General features: G+C 40.2%; 1 protein-coding gene across 1 annotated transcript in view; it reads left to right on the top strand.

Annotated features, from left to right (window-relative positions):
• TOP1 (DNA topoisomerase I) overlaps positions 1 to 15,339 on the top strand; it is a 97,571-nt gene that overhangs the window by 75,036 nt on the left and 7,196 nt on the right. The window contains exons 14-17 of the mRNA XM_059133157.1: positions 11,745 to 11,888; positions 12,653 to 12,838; positions 13,917 to 13,985; positions 14,530 to 14,644. Of these exons, the coding sequence (XP_058989140.1) occupies positions 11,745 to 11,888; positions 12,653 to 12,838; positions 13,917 to 13,985; positions 14,530 to 14,644 (514 nt within the window). The remainder of the gene's footprint in view (positions 1 to 11,744; positions 11,889 to 12,652; positions 12,839 to 13,916; positions 13,986 to 14,529; positions 14,645 to 15,339) is intronic.

Genomic DNA, 15,339 nt, shown 5'->3' with positions numbered 1-15,339 from the left:
GAGCTACACCAGTTAGTGGGGCTGATCTTTTTTTGTTGAAATGTAGTGTTCTTGGTCTCCAGAATCACTGTGACAAATTGCAAACTCTCCACAAAATAAGGCAAGTGTCTTTGTGCTTAGCATTATCTGGTTACCATCCTAAGAAATAACCATTTTCTGCATCAACTTATAATCTGATTCATTTATTAATTCACAAATATTTACTGAGATTCCAGTATGTACCTTGCACAGTGAATGCATGATGTTAGGAATTGTGTCGGTGAACAAAACAGATGCAGTCCCTGCCTTCATGTTGCTTATTGGCTGGTGGTTGAAATGTAGTAAAGAGTACAATAAATGTGGGGCATCTGGGTGGCACAGTTGAGTGTCCAGCTCTTGATTTCGGCTTGGTTTGTGTTCTCGGGGTCCTGGGGTGGAGCCCTGTGTCCAGTTCTGCATGGAATCTGCCTGGGACCCTCTCCCTCTGAAATAAAATCTTTTTTTTTTTTTTTTTTTAAAGAATGCAGTAAATGTAAATTGGCTTCTGTGGCTTTCTTCCTCGCCTTTCTTGGCTCTGAGGAAGGGAACGTGATTGCTCTGAATCCAGAAAGAAGTTGTAAAATCTACAGTCTTTCTGGCTTCCTAGGGTTTTATCTGGGTACGTTCTACTAGGACTAAATGGGATCATGTATGTGAAAGCACATTGTAAACTATTATATACCCATGTGTTGTTATTTGTTAATAGTATTATTGAAAGGGGAAGGCTGTCTTGCAAGGGCAGTCAAGTTCTTATTAGCCTGCTAGGCATATCCTGCTTGGGAGAGTCCCATGAACTTCTTACCTCTGATGTACTATGGAAATGTCCATAGCAACCTAAAAGAGAAATGAGTTCTAAAGACAACAGCCAACAAACTAGTTCTCTGTAGACTATGACTGTTAACATGCAGGGGACTGGGACTTAAAGACTTGCTTAATCATGGTTTATAGGTCATTAAACATCTCTTAAGACATGAAAGCCGTACCTCAAAAGGCTGTCTTGTTGACACTACAACACTCCTAGAGTTCTTTGTTCCTTTATGAAAAAGACCATCTCTTCATTTTCTGCCATTCATTCAGAAATGTCACTTTTTCTGGTTTAGAGTAAGTATAGAATCAGAAAGAAAACCTTCACAAGCAGAAATCACCTAAAGAAATGTTCTATTCTTGAGAAATAAACGAAGGTAATGGACAATGGTGTTAGCTCTCAAAGAACTCCTAGGCTAATGGGCAAATTGGGTAAGAATTCAAGTGTATTAGAAGAAAGGTAAGCATTAAGTATCTTTAGGTAAATAACAACAATTATTCCCAGCACTTGCAGACCAGGAATAAATTTGTGAAGGGAATTAGATTACAGTTAGGTCTTAAAAAGAGAGGTATTCCAAATCATTATGGACAGAGAGGAAGAAGTGTAAAAAAAAAGTAACAAAAAGAAGTAACAAGTGGTGATGTTTTCACAGCATTGTGAATGTGCTATAAATGGTAACTTTTACGTGTATTCTACATACAAAAAAAAAACCCGAAAGTAATGGATATTATTAGATTACTTTTAAGTGTTTTCACATAAGTTGACATTAGATTATCTTAGCAACCATATCAAATGTACTATTGCCACTGTTTTATAGAAAAATTCGGTCTCTGGGAAGCAAGAAAACTTGCCCACAATCCAGTAGTTGGTAACTCTGACTTAGATCTTTAGCCTCCTTATGCCTTCGTGTGATACCCTATTGCCAAATTGTGGCCAGCCTTAAGTGTCTTGCTAAAGAGACTGGCCCATATTCTGCATCTGGTGGCGAACTGTTGAAGGGCTTTAACAGAGGAGTGTCTTAAACATAACCCCACTTAAGCAGAATTCACAGGCTTCATATGCATTCATACCAGTAAACATAGACTCTTGTAAATGATGCAAAGGAAAAGTGCAGGGTACCATCTGAGAGTGTACGGGGGCATCTGATTTGGCCTTGGGTTCAAGGAAGGCCTTTCTGAGGAAAAATATTTAAGATAAGACTTACAAGGGGCGCCTGGGTGGCACAGTGGGTTAAAGCCTCTGCCTTCAGCTCGGGTCATGATCCCATGGTCCTGGGATCGAGCCCCACATCGGGCTCCCTGCTCCATGGGGAGCCTGCTTCCTCCTCTCTCTCTGCCTGCCTCTCTACTTGTGATCTCTGTCAAATAAATAAAAATATTAAAAAAAAAAAAAAAAGATTTACAAGACGAATAGGATTTATCCGTGGAAAGGAGAGGAGAATGGGTGTTCCAAAGAAAATAGCCTTTTGAAATCCCTGAGGTGAGAATGAGTTTGGTGGTCTTGGACTGAAAGAAGGGCAGCCTAGTTGAGGTACAGTGAGCAAGAAAGGGACATGAGGAAGAGGTTTAGAGGAGGATGCAGGCCAGATCTTCATACTTTTCCTTAAAATTGTTTATATTATCCTAAATCCAGTAGGCAGGTACTGGGTTCTAATAAGGGGAACAATACCAGGTTTGTGTTTTAGAAACCTGTGACATAACTGATCATTCTGAGTGTTAAAACTCTGTGGAGATTGGATTGGACACCTACCAGAAGTAGGGGTACCAATAGGATGCTGCTGTCATCCTCCAGGCAGTGAATGGTGATGGCTTGGACAGGATGATGCCAGTGTCTGTGGAGAGAGGTGAACAGATTCCAAATACATGTATACTGCATCCTTGTAAACCTGGGATTCAGCCTGATTGTAGGACAGCCTCCAAGGGTTGACATCTTTGTTGTTGATAGACTAGTTGGAGGACCTCCAGGGCTGAGAGCCACCAGTTTATTCCTTCCTGACAATATCCAGATCACCACCATATACTGTAGGGATTTGTGCAGGTTTCTGAATGATGGTTATGATAGTGAGTCTAGAAGTCATCCACATGTAGGCTCTGCCTAGAATTTTATACCCAAGACAGAGAACCTGTTCAGTTCAGTTTGGATCTAAGAGTCAGTAAAGATGGTTCAAGGCTTGGGAAGTCATACTTCCTGGTAAGAGAAAAAGAGATGTGATTTCTTCAGCTTTTACCAGTAGTTGTTGGCTATTTCCCACTCAACAGAGCAGTAAGAACTTTAGAGGTCGGGATTTGACAGTGCTTTGAATAGTCTTTAAATGCACTGCCATCAGGAGAAGCATTCTCTCGATAAAAATAGGGAGCTTGCAAGCATTAGGGGTTTTATTTTTTATGAAATATTTCAGATATACAAGAATAGATAACAGTACGGTGAAAGCCCATGCCAACCATCTGGCTGTGTCAAACTTTAACATAATGTCCTATTTGTTCAATTACTTCGTTTTGTAAGAACATTCTGATAAACAGAGCTGAAGTCCCCTACGTACTGTTTACCTCCTTCTCTGGAGGTTACTATAAGCAACTTAATGTTTTCCTTGTGTATATATTTTGTGTTTTTACAATATATTTCTCTGTGGGTAAACAATACGTACCATTGTTTTTACAAGGTATAATTTTAAATTAGGTATGTTATTGAGATCGTTCTGTAACTTACTTATTTCCCTTGGCTTTGGTTTTAGCATTTTTACCTTGACATACACTTCCAATTTATCCATTTTATTTGCTAGATGATGTTCTGTTTTATAAAAAATAACTCTTCAAGAGACATTTAGGGTTGGGTGTTTTATAAAAAATAACTCTTCAAGAGACATTTAGGGTTGGGGGGTGCCTGGGTGGCTTAGTCGTTAAACCTCTGTCTTCAGCTCAAGTCATGATCCCAGGGTCCTGGAATAAAGTCCCACATTTGGGTTCCCTGCTCCACGGGAAGCCTCCTTCTCCCTCTTGCACTCTCTCTGCTTGTATTCCCTCTCTCACTGTTTCTCTGTCAAATAAATAAAATCTTAAAAAAAAATAAATTTAGGGTTGTATATAATATTTTATTATAAACAGGTGCTGGAATAAATATATCTTCCTTGTATATATGAATGAAAATTTGCCTTAATTCTTCGTTAGATTTTTTTTTTTTTAAGATTTTATTTATTTATTTGACAGATCACAAGCAGGCAGAGAGGCAGGGGAGTGGGGGAGGGGAAGCAAACTCCCCACTGAGCAGAACCCAATGCAGGGCTTGATCCCAGGACCCTGAGCCGAAGGCAGAGGCTTTAACCCACTGAGCCACCCAGGCGCCCCTTCATCAGATATTTTTAAATTGTTCTCTAAAGTGCCCAGTCAGTTTACACCACCACCATTCCCCCAATGGTGCACACGTTTCTGTCTTCCATATCTTTGCCAAAGTTCTGCTTTTTGCATTTGGATATTTGATCAACTAGAATATATTTTTGTGTATAGTATGAGGTGTATAATATATTTTTTTCAAATGAATATCCGAACTATTTAGTTACATTACCCTCCTTATTTATATATCAAATTTCTACGTATATGTCGGTCTGTTTGTGGGGCTCTCTGTCCTGTTTATTTCTTCATCAGTGGCATGCTCTCCTAACTGCTCTAGCTTTACCAACTAGGACAGGTTTCCTTCATCTTACTCTTCAGAATTGTCTTGGCTGTTCTTGGCTCTCTGCTGTTTTGCATTCATTTTGTGATAAATTTGTCACGTTCTAATGAAGACTACTGAGATTTTTATTGTATTGAACTTATGGGGTTAATGGGGAAGTTTTGACAACATTGAGTCTTCCACTCTGTGAACGTGTTATACTTCTCCATTAATTCATGTCTTAAGAGTACACCGTCTAGGATTGCTTTATAATTTTCTCCATAGTTTTACATTATTCTTTTTTTTTTTTTTTAAGATTTTATTTATTTATTTGACAGAGATCACAAGTAGGAAGAGGCAGGCAGAGAGAGAGAGGGAGGCAGGCTCCCTTCTGAGCAGAGAGCCCTATGTGGGGCTCAATCCCAGGACCCTGGGATCATGACCTGAGCCGAAGGCAGAGGCTTTAACCCACTGAGTCACCCAGGCACCCCACTTTTACATATTCTTAAAACCTTTTTTTCTTAGAACCCTTAATTGTTTTTATGTTTATATTGAATGTGACTTTTTTTCTACTACATTTCTGTTACTATTAGAGTGGTAATGCTGTTGATTTTCTTAATATTTTGTATCTGACAACATTGCTGAACTCTTATTCTAGAAGTGTCCCTGTCTTTTGGATTTGCCACATAGACAAGTAAATTACCTATAAATCATTTCTAGTACTTATACCTCATACTTTTTTTTTTTAAGGGAGGGAGAGATATAGGTGGGAAGAAGGGCAGAGGAAGAGGGAGAGAGAAAAATCTCAAGGAGTCTCCTCACTGAGCAAAGAGCCTGACATAGGACTTAGTCTCAGGAATCTGACGTTAATGACCTGAGCTGAAATTAAGAATTGGATGCTCAACCAACTGAGCCACCCAGGTGTCTCTATCTCATACTTCTTTTGTTGGAAGTATTACTTTTTATTTTAAATCCACAGTCATCCTTAAAACCCTAATCCTCTCTCCATTTAGCAGTTGTCAGAATGAGATATTTGGTTAATTTCTATATTAATACCTTCCCTCTAGGTTTGCTTTTCTTACTGAAATACACTGTTCAATACACTGTTCACTGTTTAGTGAGAATCTGTAGGTGGCAAATTCCCTTTGTTTCGCTGAAAAATTCATTTTCATCCTCATAATGTATCTTTTCTCCAATAAAGAGTGTATCTTTGGGCACCTGGGTGACTCAGTGGGTTAAACCTCTGCCTTTAGCTCAGGTCATGATCCTCTGCTCAGCAGGGAGCCTGCTTCCCTTTCTCTCTGCCTGCCTCTCTACCTACTTGTGATCTCTCTGTCAAATCCATAAATAAAATCTTTAAAAAAAAAGTTTATTTTTATTATTCTGTATCTCAATGTGGATATATATGTATAGATATTTAGGCTATGAGTGAGATAACGAATGTATTTTAACCTGTAAACTTTCGACTGGGAGGTAGTTTTTGTCCATGTATCATTCCGTTTTGCTCTTTGCTCTCCACTTCTCCGCTCCTTCTCCTAGGAGTCTTCTAGCTCAGCTCAGCCCAAGCTGACACAAGTGCCCTTACTTTAGCTCTCCCCATCTTGCTTGGAGCACTTTCATTGCTATATGTTTGGAACAACTTAAGGATTAAAGCATGATTTCACTTGCCTGATCTGACCCAAAAGTCTACAAAGATAAGTATTTGTTATAGAGAGTAATGGGTAGTAATTGGTGGCTTTACTTCCTGGTGAACTTTAGGTCCAAAACATGGGAGACGACTATCATGAGGCTTTATTCTGTACCTTTCCGCTCAGCCTCCAGAGACTTCTCCTGTTCTAAGACTCTTTTGCTTGCTTTTCAGTCTATATTTTACTTACTCACTTCCCCCCATGTGATATTATTATACCATTGTACCCCATCTCTCCTCCATTAAGAAATTTAACTCAAGCATGATGTGACTTAGAGATTTTTGACAACTTAAAAAAAATTGGGTAGTCAAGGGTTTAAAAGGGGGGGGGCGCTTGGGTGGCTAAGTGGGTTAAAGCCTCTGCCTTCAGCTCAGGTCATGATCTTGGGGTCCTGGGATCAAGCCCTGCATCGGGCTCTCTGCTCAGCTGGGAGCCTGCTTCCTCCTCCTCTCTCTGCCTGCTTGTGATCTCTGTCAAATAAATAAAATAAATCTTTAAAAAGAAAAAAAGCTCAGCTGAAGTGTGTCCTTTTAATATCCCCCTTTCTGGCAACTTGGATTGGTCTACTTGGGAGTTGGAGCCGGGGTTATAGTACAAATAGCCTCACAGATGATTGAAAGGATCAGGACCTTTGAGAGCCATAGGAACGCGTGCTCCAGATGAAGACTATCCTGAGCTCATTCACATTTTTCTGTGCTCATCCTGATTTGTTCTGCTTTGTTCAGATATCTTGCAGGTATTTCCATTCCCTTCCTTTTCCACTCTGTGCTGGTACCCACAGAATCTGAAATTGCAGGAAAATGGCAGAGCCAGCCTCTTGAAACCAGTAGTTTCAGCAAAGCTGATTCCAGATAAACCGTAGATCTAGAGGTTACAAAAGGACTGCTTGTTTAAGGTACTCAGTGCTAACTCCAACCCACTGCCAAGGTTGGAAACATTACCTAGTCTCATAACCTGTAAAGTAACCCTTAGTAAAAGTGAGGTTCTTCAACCAGTCTTAAATTTACAAACAAAATTTTTCTTTCTTTCTTTTTTTTTTTCAAATGAAGAACAACAAACTTCAGAATCAGTTGTTGATGTTATACTGCATTCAATCCTATTAAAATATTCTTAGGGCAAAAGACCCATTTCTGCCTTTTCTCTCTTTAGAGCTTATAATTCTATGAGGTTTCCGAGATGTATATACCTACAACTTTTTATTAACCATCGGGGTGTTGAAGGGCTAGACTGAAGGAAAATGTACTTATAAAGCTTTATATGCTTAGGAAGCTCTTGATTTTGGTGTTTTATTAGAGAAAATAAGAGATATGCATATTAAAAAAAATCCTAACTGACTCCTTTTGTAAAATTCTAAAGTATAAACAGTAAAACACTAAAACTTCTAGATTATATCATGGGTAGAACATTATAAGACCTTGGTGTAGATTTCCTAGGACACAAAATAAACACTTATGATAAAAAAAAATTTGACAGAGTGGACTTCATTAAAATTAAAAAACTTAGGTTTAACAGAGGACACTGTTAAACACAGACTGGGATAGAATATTAGCAGCATGTGTATTTGACAGAAAATTTGTATCCAGAATACACAAAGAATTCTGTAACTCAATAATAAAAGACAAACATCCCCCATAAAAAAGCGAGAGATTTGAATAGATATTTACAAAATAGAGGAATGGCCAATAAATTAAGCACGTGAAGGAGTTCTCAATATCATTAATTATCAGTGGAATGCAGAATTAAACCACAGTGAGATACTAATTCCAGTTCTAGGTATTTTTGCCCCAAATCAAATTGAAAATTTAGGCCCACAAAAAGACATGTACAAGAATGCTTATAGCGGTACTGTATTTGTGCAGGTCTCAAACTGGAACATTATAGGGATCCATCAACAGAAAAAACACATGGTCTTGTCAGAGACATTAGGGTCAGTTACAGATTACACTGTATATACCAGCAGTTGAAAGCATTGAATATTGATAAATGCAGCAAAATGGGTGACTTTTTTTTTTTTTTTTTTTTAAGATTTTATTTCAGAGAGAGTGCTGGGGGAGGGGCAGTGGGTGAGGGAGAGCAAGAATCTCAAGCAGACTGCACTGAGTGTGGAGCCCGACATAGGGCTAAGTCTCACAACAGTGAGATCATGACCTGAACCTAAATCAAGAGTCGGACACCCAACTAACTGAGCCACCCAGGAACCCCAACATGGATGAATCTAAAAACTATGTTGAGAAACCCAGACACACTAGTCTATACTGTATGATTCCATTTATATAATACTCTAAATTAGGCAAAACCAATCCATGATGGTAGAAATCAGATTAAAGGACCAGTGGTTGTTTAGTTGGTGATTAACTGGGAAGGGACATGAGGGAACTTTCTCAAATGATAGAAAATACTCTTGATGGGGTGTGGGTTACATGGGTTATAAATTGTCAAAACTGGGACGCCTGGGTGGCTCAGTTGGTTAAGCAGCTGCCTTCAGCTCAGGTTATGATCCCAGCGTCCTGGGATCGAGTCCCATATCGGGCTCCTTGCTTGGCAGGGAGCCTGCTTCCCCCTCTGCCTCTGCCTGCCACTCTGTCTGCCTGTGCTCACTCTCGCTCCTTTCTTTCTGACAAATAAATAAAATCTTTAAAAAAAAAATTGTCAAAACTGGTCAAACTATACAGTTAAATCTGTATGGCATAATCTTTTTTTAAAAGATTTATTCAGAATGGAATAGTGGAATAAAATGCACTGCTTATATCTGGAAAAGAATTTAAATACCTCTGTGTATCAGCAATAAAAAGACAAACTTTTTTTAAATGGGCATGTATGAAAAGCTAGTTGGATTTTCTCTTTGAACATGGTATTAATATATATGGCCAGTTTGTGGAGTCTTTTGTTTAAAGACTGAAGTAATAGATGTTTGGAGTTCAGAATGCCAGTCACCCTTCTTTGGTGTTCTACAGAATGGCAAACTCATAGGGATCACCAACTATGTGAAAAGAACCACTTAAGGGACGTCTGACTGACTCAGTCAGTGGAGCTTGTGACTTGATCTCAGGGTTTTAAGTTCGAGCCCAGCATTAGGTGTAGAGATTACTTTAAAAAAAAAAAAAAAAGCAATAAAAGAAGATAAAAGCCACTTAAGAATATTGGCAAATGTCATCATTCCCCAAGACAGATCTCTGAGAGAGGGTTAGAGAATGGGATTTAGCTCATCTCCCACTTTGTATCCTGAATCCAGATCCTCACCACATTTACCCACTGTGCTTAATGAGTAAGCAGTTACATTGGAAACAGAAAATACGGTAAGCCCACCAGTTGAAAGAAAAAAAAAATCACCCAAAGAATATCCTGTATAACTAAATCAAATTAGATTCTTACCCAAACAGAAGTTTGACTGGCTAGGGGAGGATGAGAGGGGCTTAAAGGCAGTCCCTCTATAGCAGTCTCCTTGTTTTACTGAGATGGTTTTGATGACGGCCTTGTCTGGAAGACCAGAATGGGTATTTCTATCTTCTAGTAGTCTAAGAAAACTTGTTCAGGTGCATTTAACTGTCTGGATTCTGTTTCGAGAAACTGAAGGCAGCAGGGGTAGGTATGCTTCCTGGAGGCCAGACTTCCCCTAGACCTAGACAAGGTGGCTTCTACCCCTACCCTCTTCTCTGTGTCTTTATTTGAAAGAATCCTGGATCCTTGTGTCAAGAGCCCAGCCAGCCTATAAAAGAAAAGTTGGTCTTGTGGTATCCTCTGTGAATGACTTACTTGTTGGGTTTTCCTAAAACTTGTTCTAGTGGTATGACTAAGGAATTGTGCAAATGTGAACCTACAGGACTTAGAAGACTTGGAGTCAGGTTTTGGTAGCCCTATGTGCTTTAGAGTGATGGCCAAGAGCCTACTCCTGAGCTGGAGACTGTTCTATTGAAGATTAGTTCTTGTCTAGTTGTATGTGTATGTGTGTGTGAGAGAGAGACATGATTGTCATGGAAATTTATTATTGACTTACACATGAGGACAGCTGGTATCACACCTTTTCCTTCACCCTCTTAAATGTCAGTATGTACTTAGAAAAATCAGTGAGAAATTTTCAGCTTTCCATTGTCAGGAAATAGAAGTTAGATATTTCTTCTTAGATGTTGTATCACCAACTGCTAAATCGCCCACTCACAACAAGTAGTTATTGAACCTCTTGTTTTGTAGCCAAACAAGTACATACGACGTGGCCACACACAGTTGTAGGAGAGTGCTGATGAATTCTTAGCACACCTGGGTAAGCTTGCATTTCTGAGCGTTGTTAGAGCTAGAAGGAGAAGTTATTTCTTGCTGTCACATAGCCCACTTTTCTGCATGCCCAGAAGACTAGATACCTTGACCACAGTTCTTACGCTTCAAGAACCCCATGTCCCATGTCAGGTGGGAACTAGGCATTTGTCATTAGAAATCACTACCCCTTTTTCTTGTTGTGGTTATGGATATTAAGACCTGAGATTCTTGGGTTCTTAAATTCCATCCCTTTATTCATGTCAGGCCTTAGAATACTCTCTGTCCCTCTTGGGATTTAATGTTTTTTGGGGTTTTTGTTTTTTTTTTTTTTTTTTTTGGTTTTTGAATATTGTATTTATTTATTTGACAGAGGGAGACACAGCAAGAGAAGGAACACAAGCAGGAGAAGTGGGAGAGGGAGAAGCAGGCTCCCCGCTGAGCAGGGAGCTGCATGTAGGGCTCAGTCCTAGGATGCTGGGATCATGACCCAAGCTGAAGGCAGAAGCTTAACAACTGAGCCACCCAAGCACCCCAAGTTTTTTTGTTTTTTTTTTGTTTATTTTCCTTTTCTTATCTTTCACACTTGACATTATCAGTCCTTGCTTATGAATGTTTCCATTCAGCATGGTAGCAGAAATAATCATCTGTCACTATTGATTAGATTCAGTCTTTTCACACCCTTCTAAAAAAACTTGATTGGCATTAGAGTCGAGTTTTAAACCTTGTACCAAAAACACTAATGTTTAAAAAAACAAAAACAAACAAAAAAAAACTTCCACTCAATCTAATAAAGAATACCTAAATGCAAAAGTTAGAAAATGGTGAATAATTACCACTGTTCCTGGAAGTCTTTGTGTTCTTAGTAATTCTGTGTTGTCATCTTCGGTTCAGCTTTCCTTGACAGTCCATCAGACTAAATGGTCATGTTAGATTTAATGAAATTCAGTCCCAGCAGAAAACTGCTGTTGGGTCTTAGACTCTGCAGCAGAGTGGTGATACTGATAGGGGAATGGGAATGTTTCTACCCTTTGTATTGACAGAAGTCAGTTTTTAGGACATGCCATGGAGGCTTTTCCCAAGAACATAAACATTTTACAGAATGAAAGTTAGAAGCTTTCTTAGCAGTTAGGAGCCAGCTGGGCTTGACAGTGGAATGGGACAGCCTGCGTTCCCAGCAGGTTAGATGCTCTACAGTTTCTCTTCAGTACTCTTCTTTTTCTGCCTTGCTTAAGCTCAGGTTCCTTCTCTTTGGTTCAGAGCTCTGAACTTGGATATTCAAAGTGTGTTTTTCCTCTGTCATCCCTAAACAATCCACATTTGGAGTTGGGTCTTTGCAGGGTGAGAAAGACTGGCAGAAATATGAGACTGCTCGGCGACTAAAGAAGTGCGTGGACAAGATCCGGAACCAATATCGAGAAGACTGGAAATCCAAAGAGATGAAAGTCCGGCAGAGAGCTGTAGCTCTGTACTTCATCGACAAGGTGAGTGTCCTCCTGTCCAGTTACCTAATATGTTCAGCTTGTCAAAGATGCGGGGGTTGTTCACTCCTCCAGGCCTTGTGTTAGACATTTTCAAACTCTTTTTGACTAGAAGCCACCAAAAAAATTCTGTTTTTACATCACGACCCAACACACATAAATAGATTTGTATTTGTGTGTAACTGAAACAAAAGTTGCACAAAACAATGTTTAGCCTTTCTATGAGTGGTGAATTCTGACATTTTAAATTCTGTTTATTGTTTTTTAATGAAGGATGGTTATAACCCTTAAAATTGGTTAAACAATGCATTAATGTATCACAACTACAGTTTGAAGGACCATTCTCTAGCAGAGATCAGTTTGTCAGTACTTTTTTGAAGATTTGGGTTTTTTCCCAGTTTTGTACTGCCGAGCACAAAGAGACTCTTGAGTTTGATTACCCAGAATAGGAATACTCCTTCATGTGCTGCTTTATTTAAAACAAAAACGAAAACAAAACAAAGAAACCTTCCTTTCCTCCATCCCCATTGGAGAGAACAGAGTAAAGAGAAACTTGATTTTCTGAGAAAGGATAATATCACTATGATTCTCCATATTTCATTTTATAGAGGAAGAAGCAACGGTCTAGAATCCAGAATTCCCATGCCTTGCAGACGTTGTTCTTTTTCTCCAAAGAGAGCTTGGAGACTTCTGATTTGGGTTTCCTAGAGACCCAAGAGATACAAGTTTTTTCATTTGTTCTCATTTTTCCCTCTAACCCTGGACAGCTTGCTCTGAGAGCAGGCAATGAGAAGGAGGAAGGAGAAACAGCGGACACTGTAGGTTGCTGCTCGCTTCGTGTGGAGCATATCAATCTGCACCCAGAGTTGGATGGTCAGGAATACGTGGTTGAATTTGACTTCCTTGGAAAGGATTCAATCAGATATTACAACAAAGTCCCTGTTGAGAAACGAGTAAGTTACTGTGGCCTGTGCTTTCTGGCCTTTTTTTCCTTCCATTCATTCATTCATTCATTCAGGAAGCATTTCTTCAGTGCTTTTTTGTATGCCCTTCACTTCACTGGCCACTAGGAAAATGGTTTTGAAAGGGGAGAGGTGTTGGTGGGTGTCTGTGGTACCTCTTTTTACCTCCCTCACTAGCCCCCTGTGCTACACCTTCCTGGAGATGGGGGGCCATATTCTATAGTAATACTCAATAGAGCATGCTGTAGAGAGTTGGCCCTCATGGCAAACTTCAGTTTAAGATTTAACTCACCTTATTGTAATGATGCAGCCACGTTTTAGTACCCCCTGGTCAAGTTGCACATCTGTCATGTTTGTAGCTTTACTTCAACCCCTCCCCACCTCTTGACTGAGCAGAACAGTATTCCTTTAGTCCCCAAATCTCTGAGCCTAGGGCCGAAGAGGGCGCTGCAGCTTCATGTTTTCCCCCAAGTATTGGACTTGAACCAGAGATTAGCAGGGTGCTGGGCCTCCATAATCCAGCCCTTTAACAGTCTGATGTTTAGTCAGTCAGTCAGGCTCTGCTGGCTGTGGCAGTGGTCCATACTAAACAAGGTTAAAGACATGACAACTAAATATAATACCTCACCTTAGATTGGGTTCCATCCTGGGGAGGTAGAGTACATCATTAGGTAACTGACCGAATTGGAATAGGAACAGTAGATTATAGTGTATATGCATGTAAATTGATGACGCTAATACATACTGTGCACATGGAAGGGAGTATCTCTAGCCTTAGAAATTTTTAGGAAATACATGGAGCTATTGAGGGGTAAAGGGCTTTATATACTACAAGTACCCATAAATGGTTCGAAAGAAATAGTTAGGTGCATACACACACATGTAGAGAGGAGTGAGGCAAATGTGTACTGTGCAGATGGTGAATGATGTGTAAAATGTTAATGGTTGTTGAATCTGGTAAAAGATGTGGATGTGCCTTGGGCTTTTTTATTTTCCAAGTTTTTGTAAGCCTGCAGTTATTTCCAGACTAAAAGCTTTTTAAATAACAGGTCCTACTTATTTCTTTTAGGTTTTTAAGAACTTACAGCTATTTATGGAGAACAAACAGCCTGAGGATGATCTTTTTGATAGACTCAATGTGAGTGGACAGAGTGCAGTGGGTTAAAGGAGGGGCCCAGCCAGAGCCTCACTACCAGCTCCTACAGGAGAGGTTTGCCTGGGGGTGACAGTGACTCTACCTTCAGTCAATCCTGTGGCATCCTATACACTCTTCCTCCTGTAGGCACACAGTGAATCCATGGGCAAAGCCCTGAGACAGGTGGACAAACCCTGCCTTTTATTCTCTTCTGGCTCTTGCAGTCTTCTCTTGGCTGGATGCTCAGCCATCTCGGGTGGAGACTAAAGGCCTATTTCTGATAGCTTCTCAGGGAAAATCTTAATAGGGAAGGATAACTTTGTTTTATTGGCCTGCTTAAGATTAAAGTACTTGATAGAGAGGTATCCTGCAAACCTATATTTTGGAATTCTTTTCTCTCTCTCTCATGACTTCCCACTGGCAGGGCCATAAACTTGGCAAAATTGAGATTACACTGGCATAAATGTCCTAGAGCTTGCCAGAAGGGGCGGAGTGGTATGGCTTTTGCGTAAATCCCAATATCCTCTTCGTGCTTTGTCTCCTCCAGACTGGTATTCTAAATAAACATCTTCAGGATCTCATGGAGGGCTTGACAGCCAAGGTATTCCGTACATACAATGCCTCCATCACGCTACAGCAGCAGCTAAAAGAACTCACAGCTCGTAAGTATTGCTTGACCAGATGGGCCTGCACCCTTCCTGGTAGGTCTGCTGCCCTTGCTCAGCTAAGTCCTAGATCCATTCTGCTTTTTCTCCTTAACTTTATGACTAGAAACTTTTCCTTCTACAGCTCTAATAGCGAGCCAAGGCTTAGTTGTATAAACATAAAATCAGTGCAGTTTTCCCCTTCCTACCCCAACTTCAAGATTAATTTTCATGGAATGCTGACAGGAGGTTTCTGTCTGCTCTGAAAATGCCTGCATTTGATGTTTTATATGTATGTTACTTGAAAACTCACAGGGTGCTGTGATGTTTGATTAAATTGGAGAGAATAAGGTTATCATGGTTTGTTTGGGTTTTTTTTAAGATTTTATTTATTTATTTGACACAGAAAGAGATCACAAGTAGGCAGAGAGGCAGGCAGAGAGAGAGAGAGAGAGAGGAGGAAGCAGGCTTCCTGCTGAGCCGAGAGCCCGGTGGGGGGCTCGATCCCAGGACCCTGAGATCATGACCTGAGCCGAAGGCAGAGGCCTAACCCACTGAGCCACCCAGGCGCCCCTCATTGTTATTTTTTTAAAATAGCACATCCGGGGCGCCTGGGTGGCTCAGTGGGTTAAAGTCTCTGTCTTCAGCTCAGGTCATGATCCCAGGGTCCTGGGATGGAGCCCTGCATCGGGCACTCTGTTTAGCAGGGAGCC

Source organism: Mustela lutreola, chromosome 9 (genome assembly GCF_030435805.1).
Source record: "Mustela lutreola isolate mMusLut2 chromosome 9, mMusLut2.pri, whole genome shotgun sequence".
Lineage (NCBI taxonomy): Eukaryota > Metazoa > Chordata > Mammalia > Carnivora > Mustelidae > Mustela > Mustela lutreola.
Note: the sequence above shows the minus strand (reverse complement) of the source record. Positions and strands in the feature narration are given on the sequence as shown.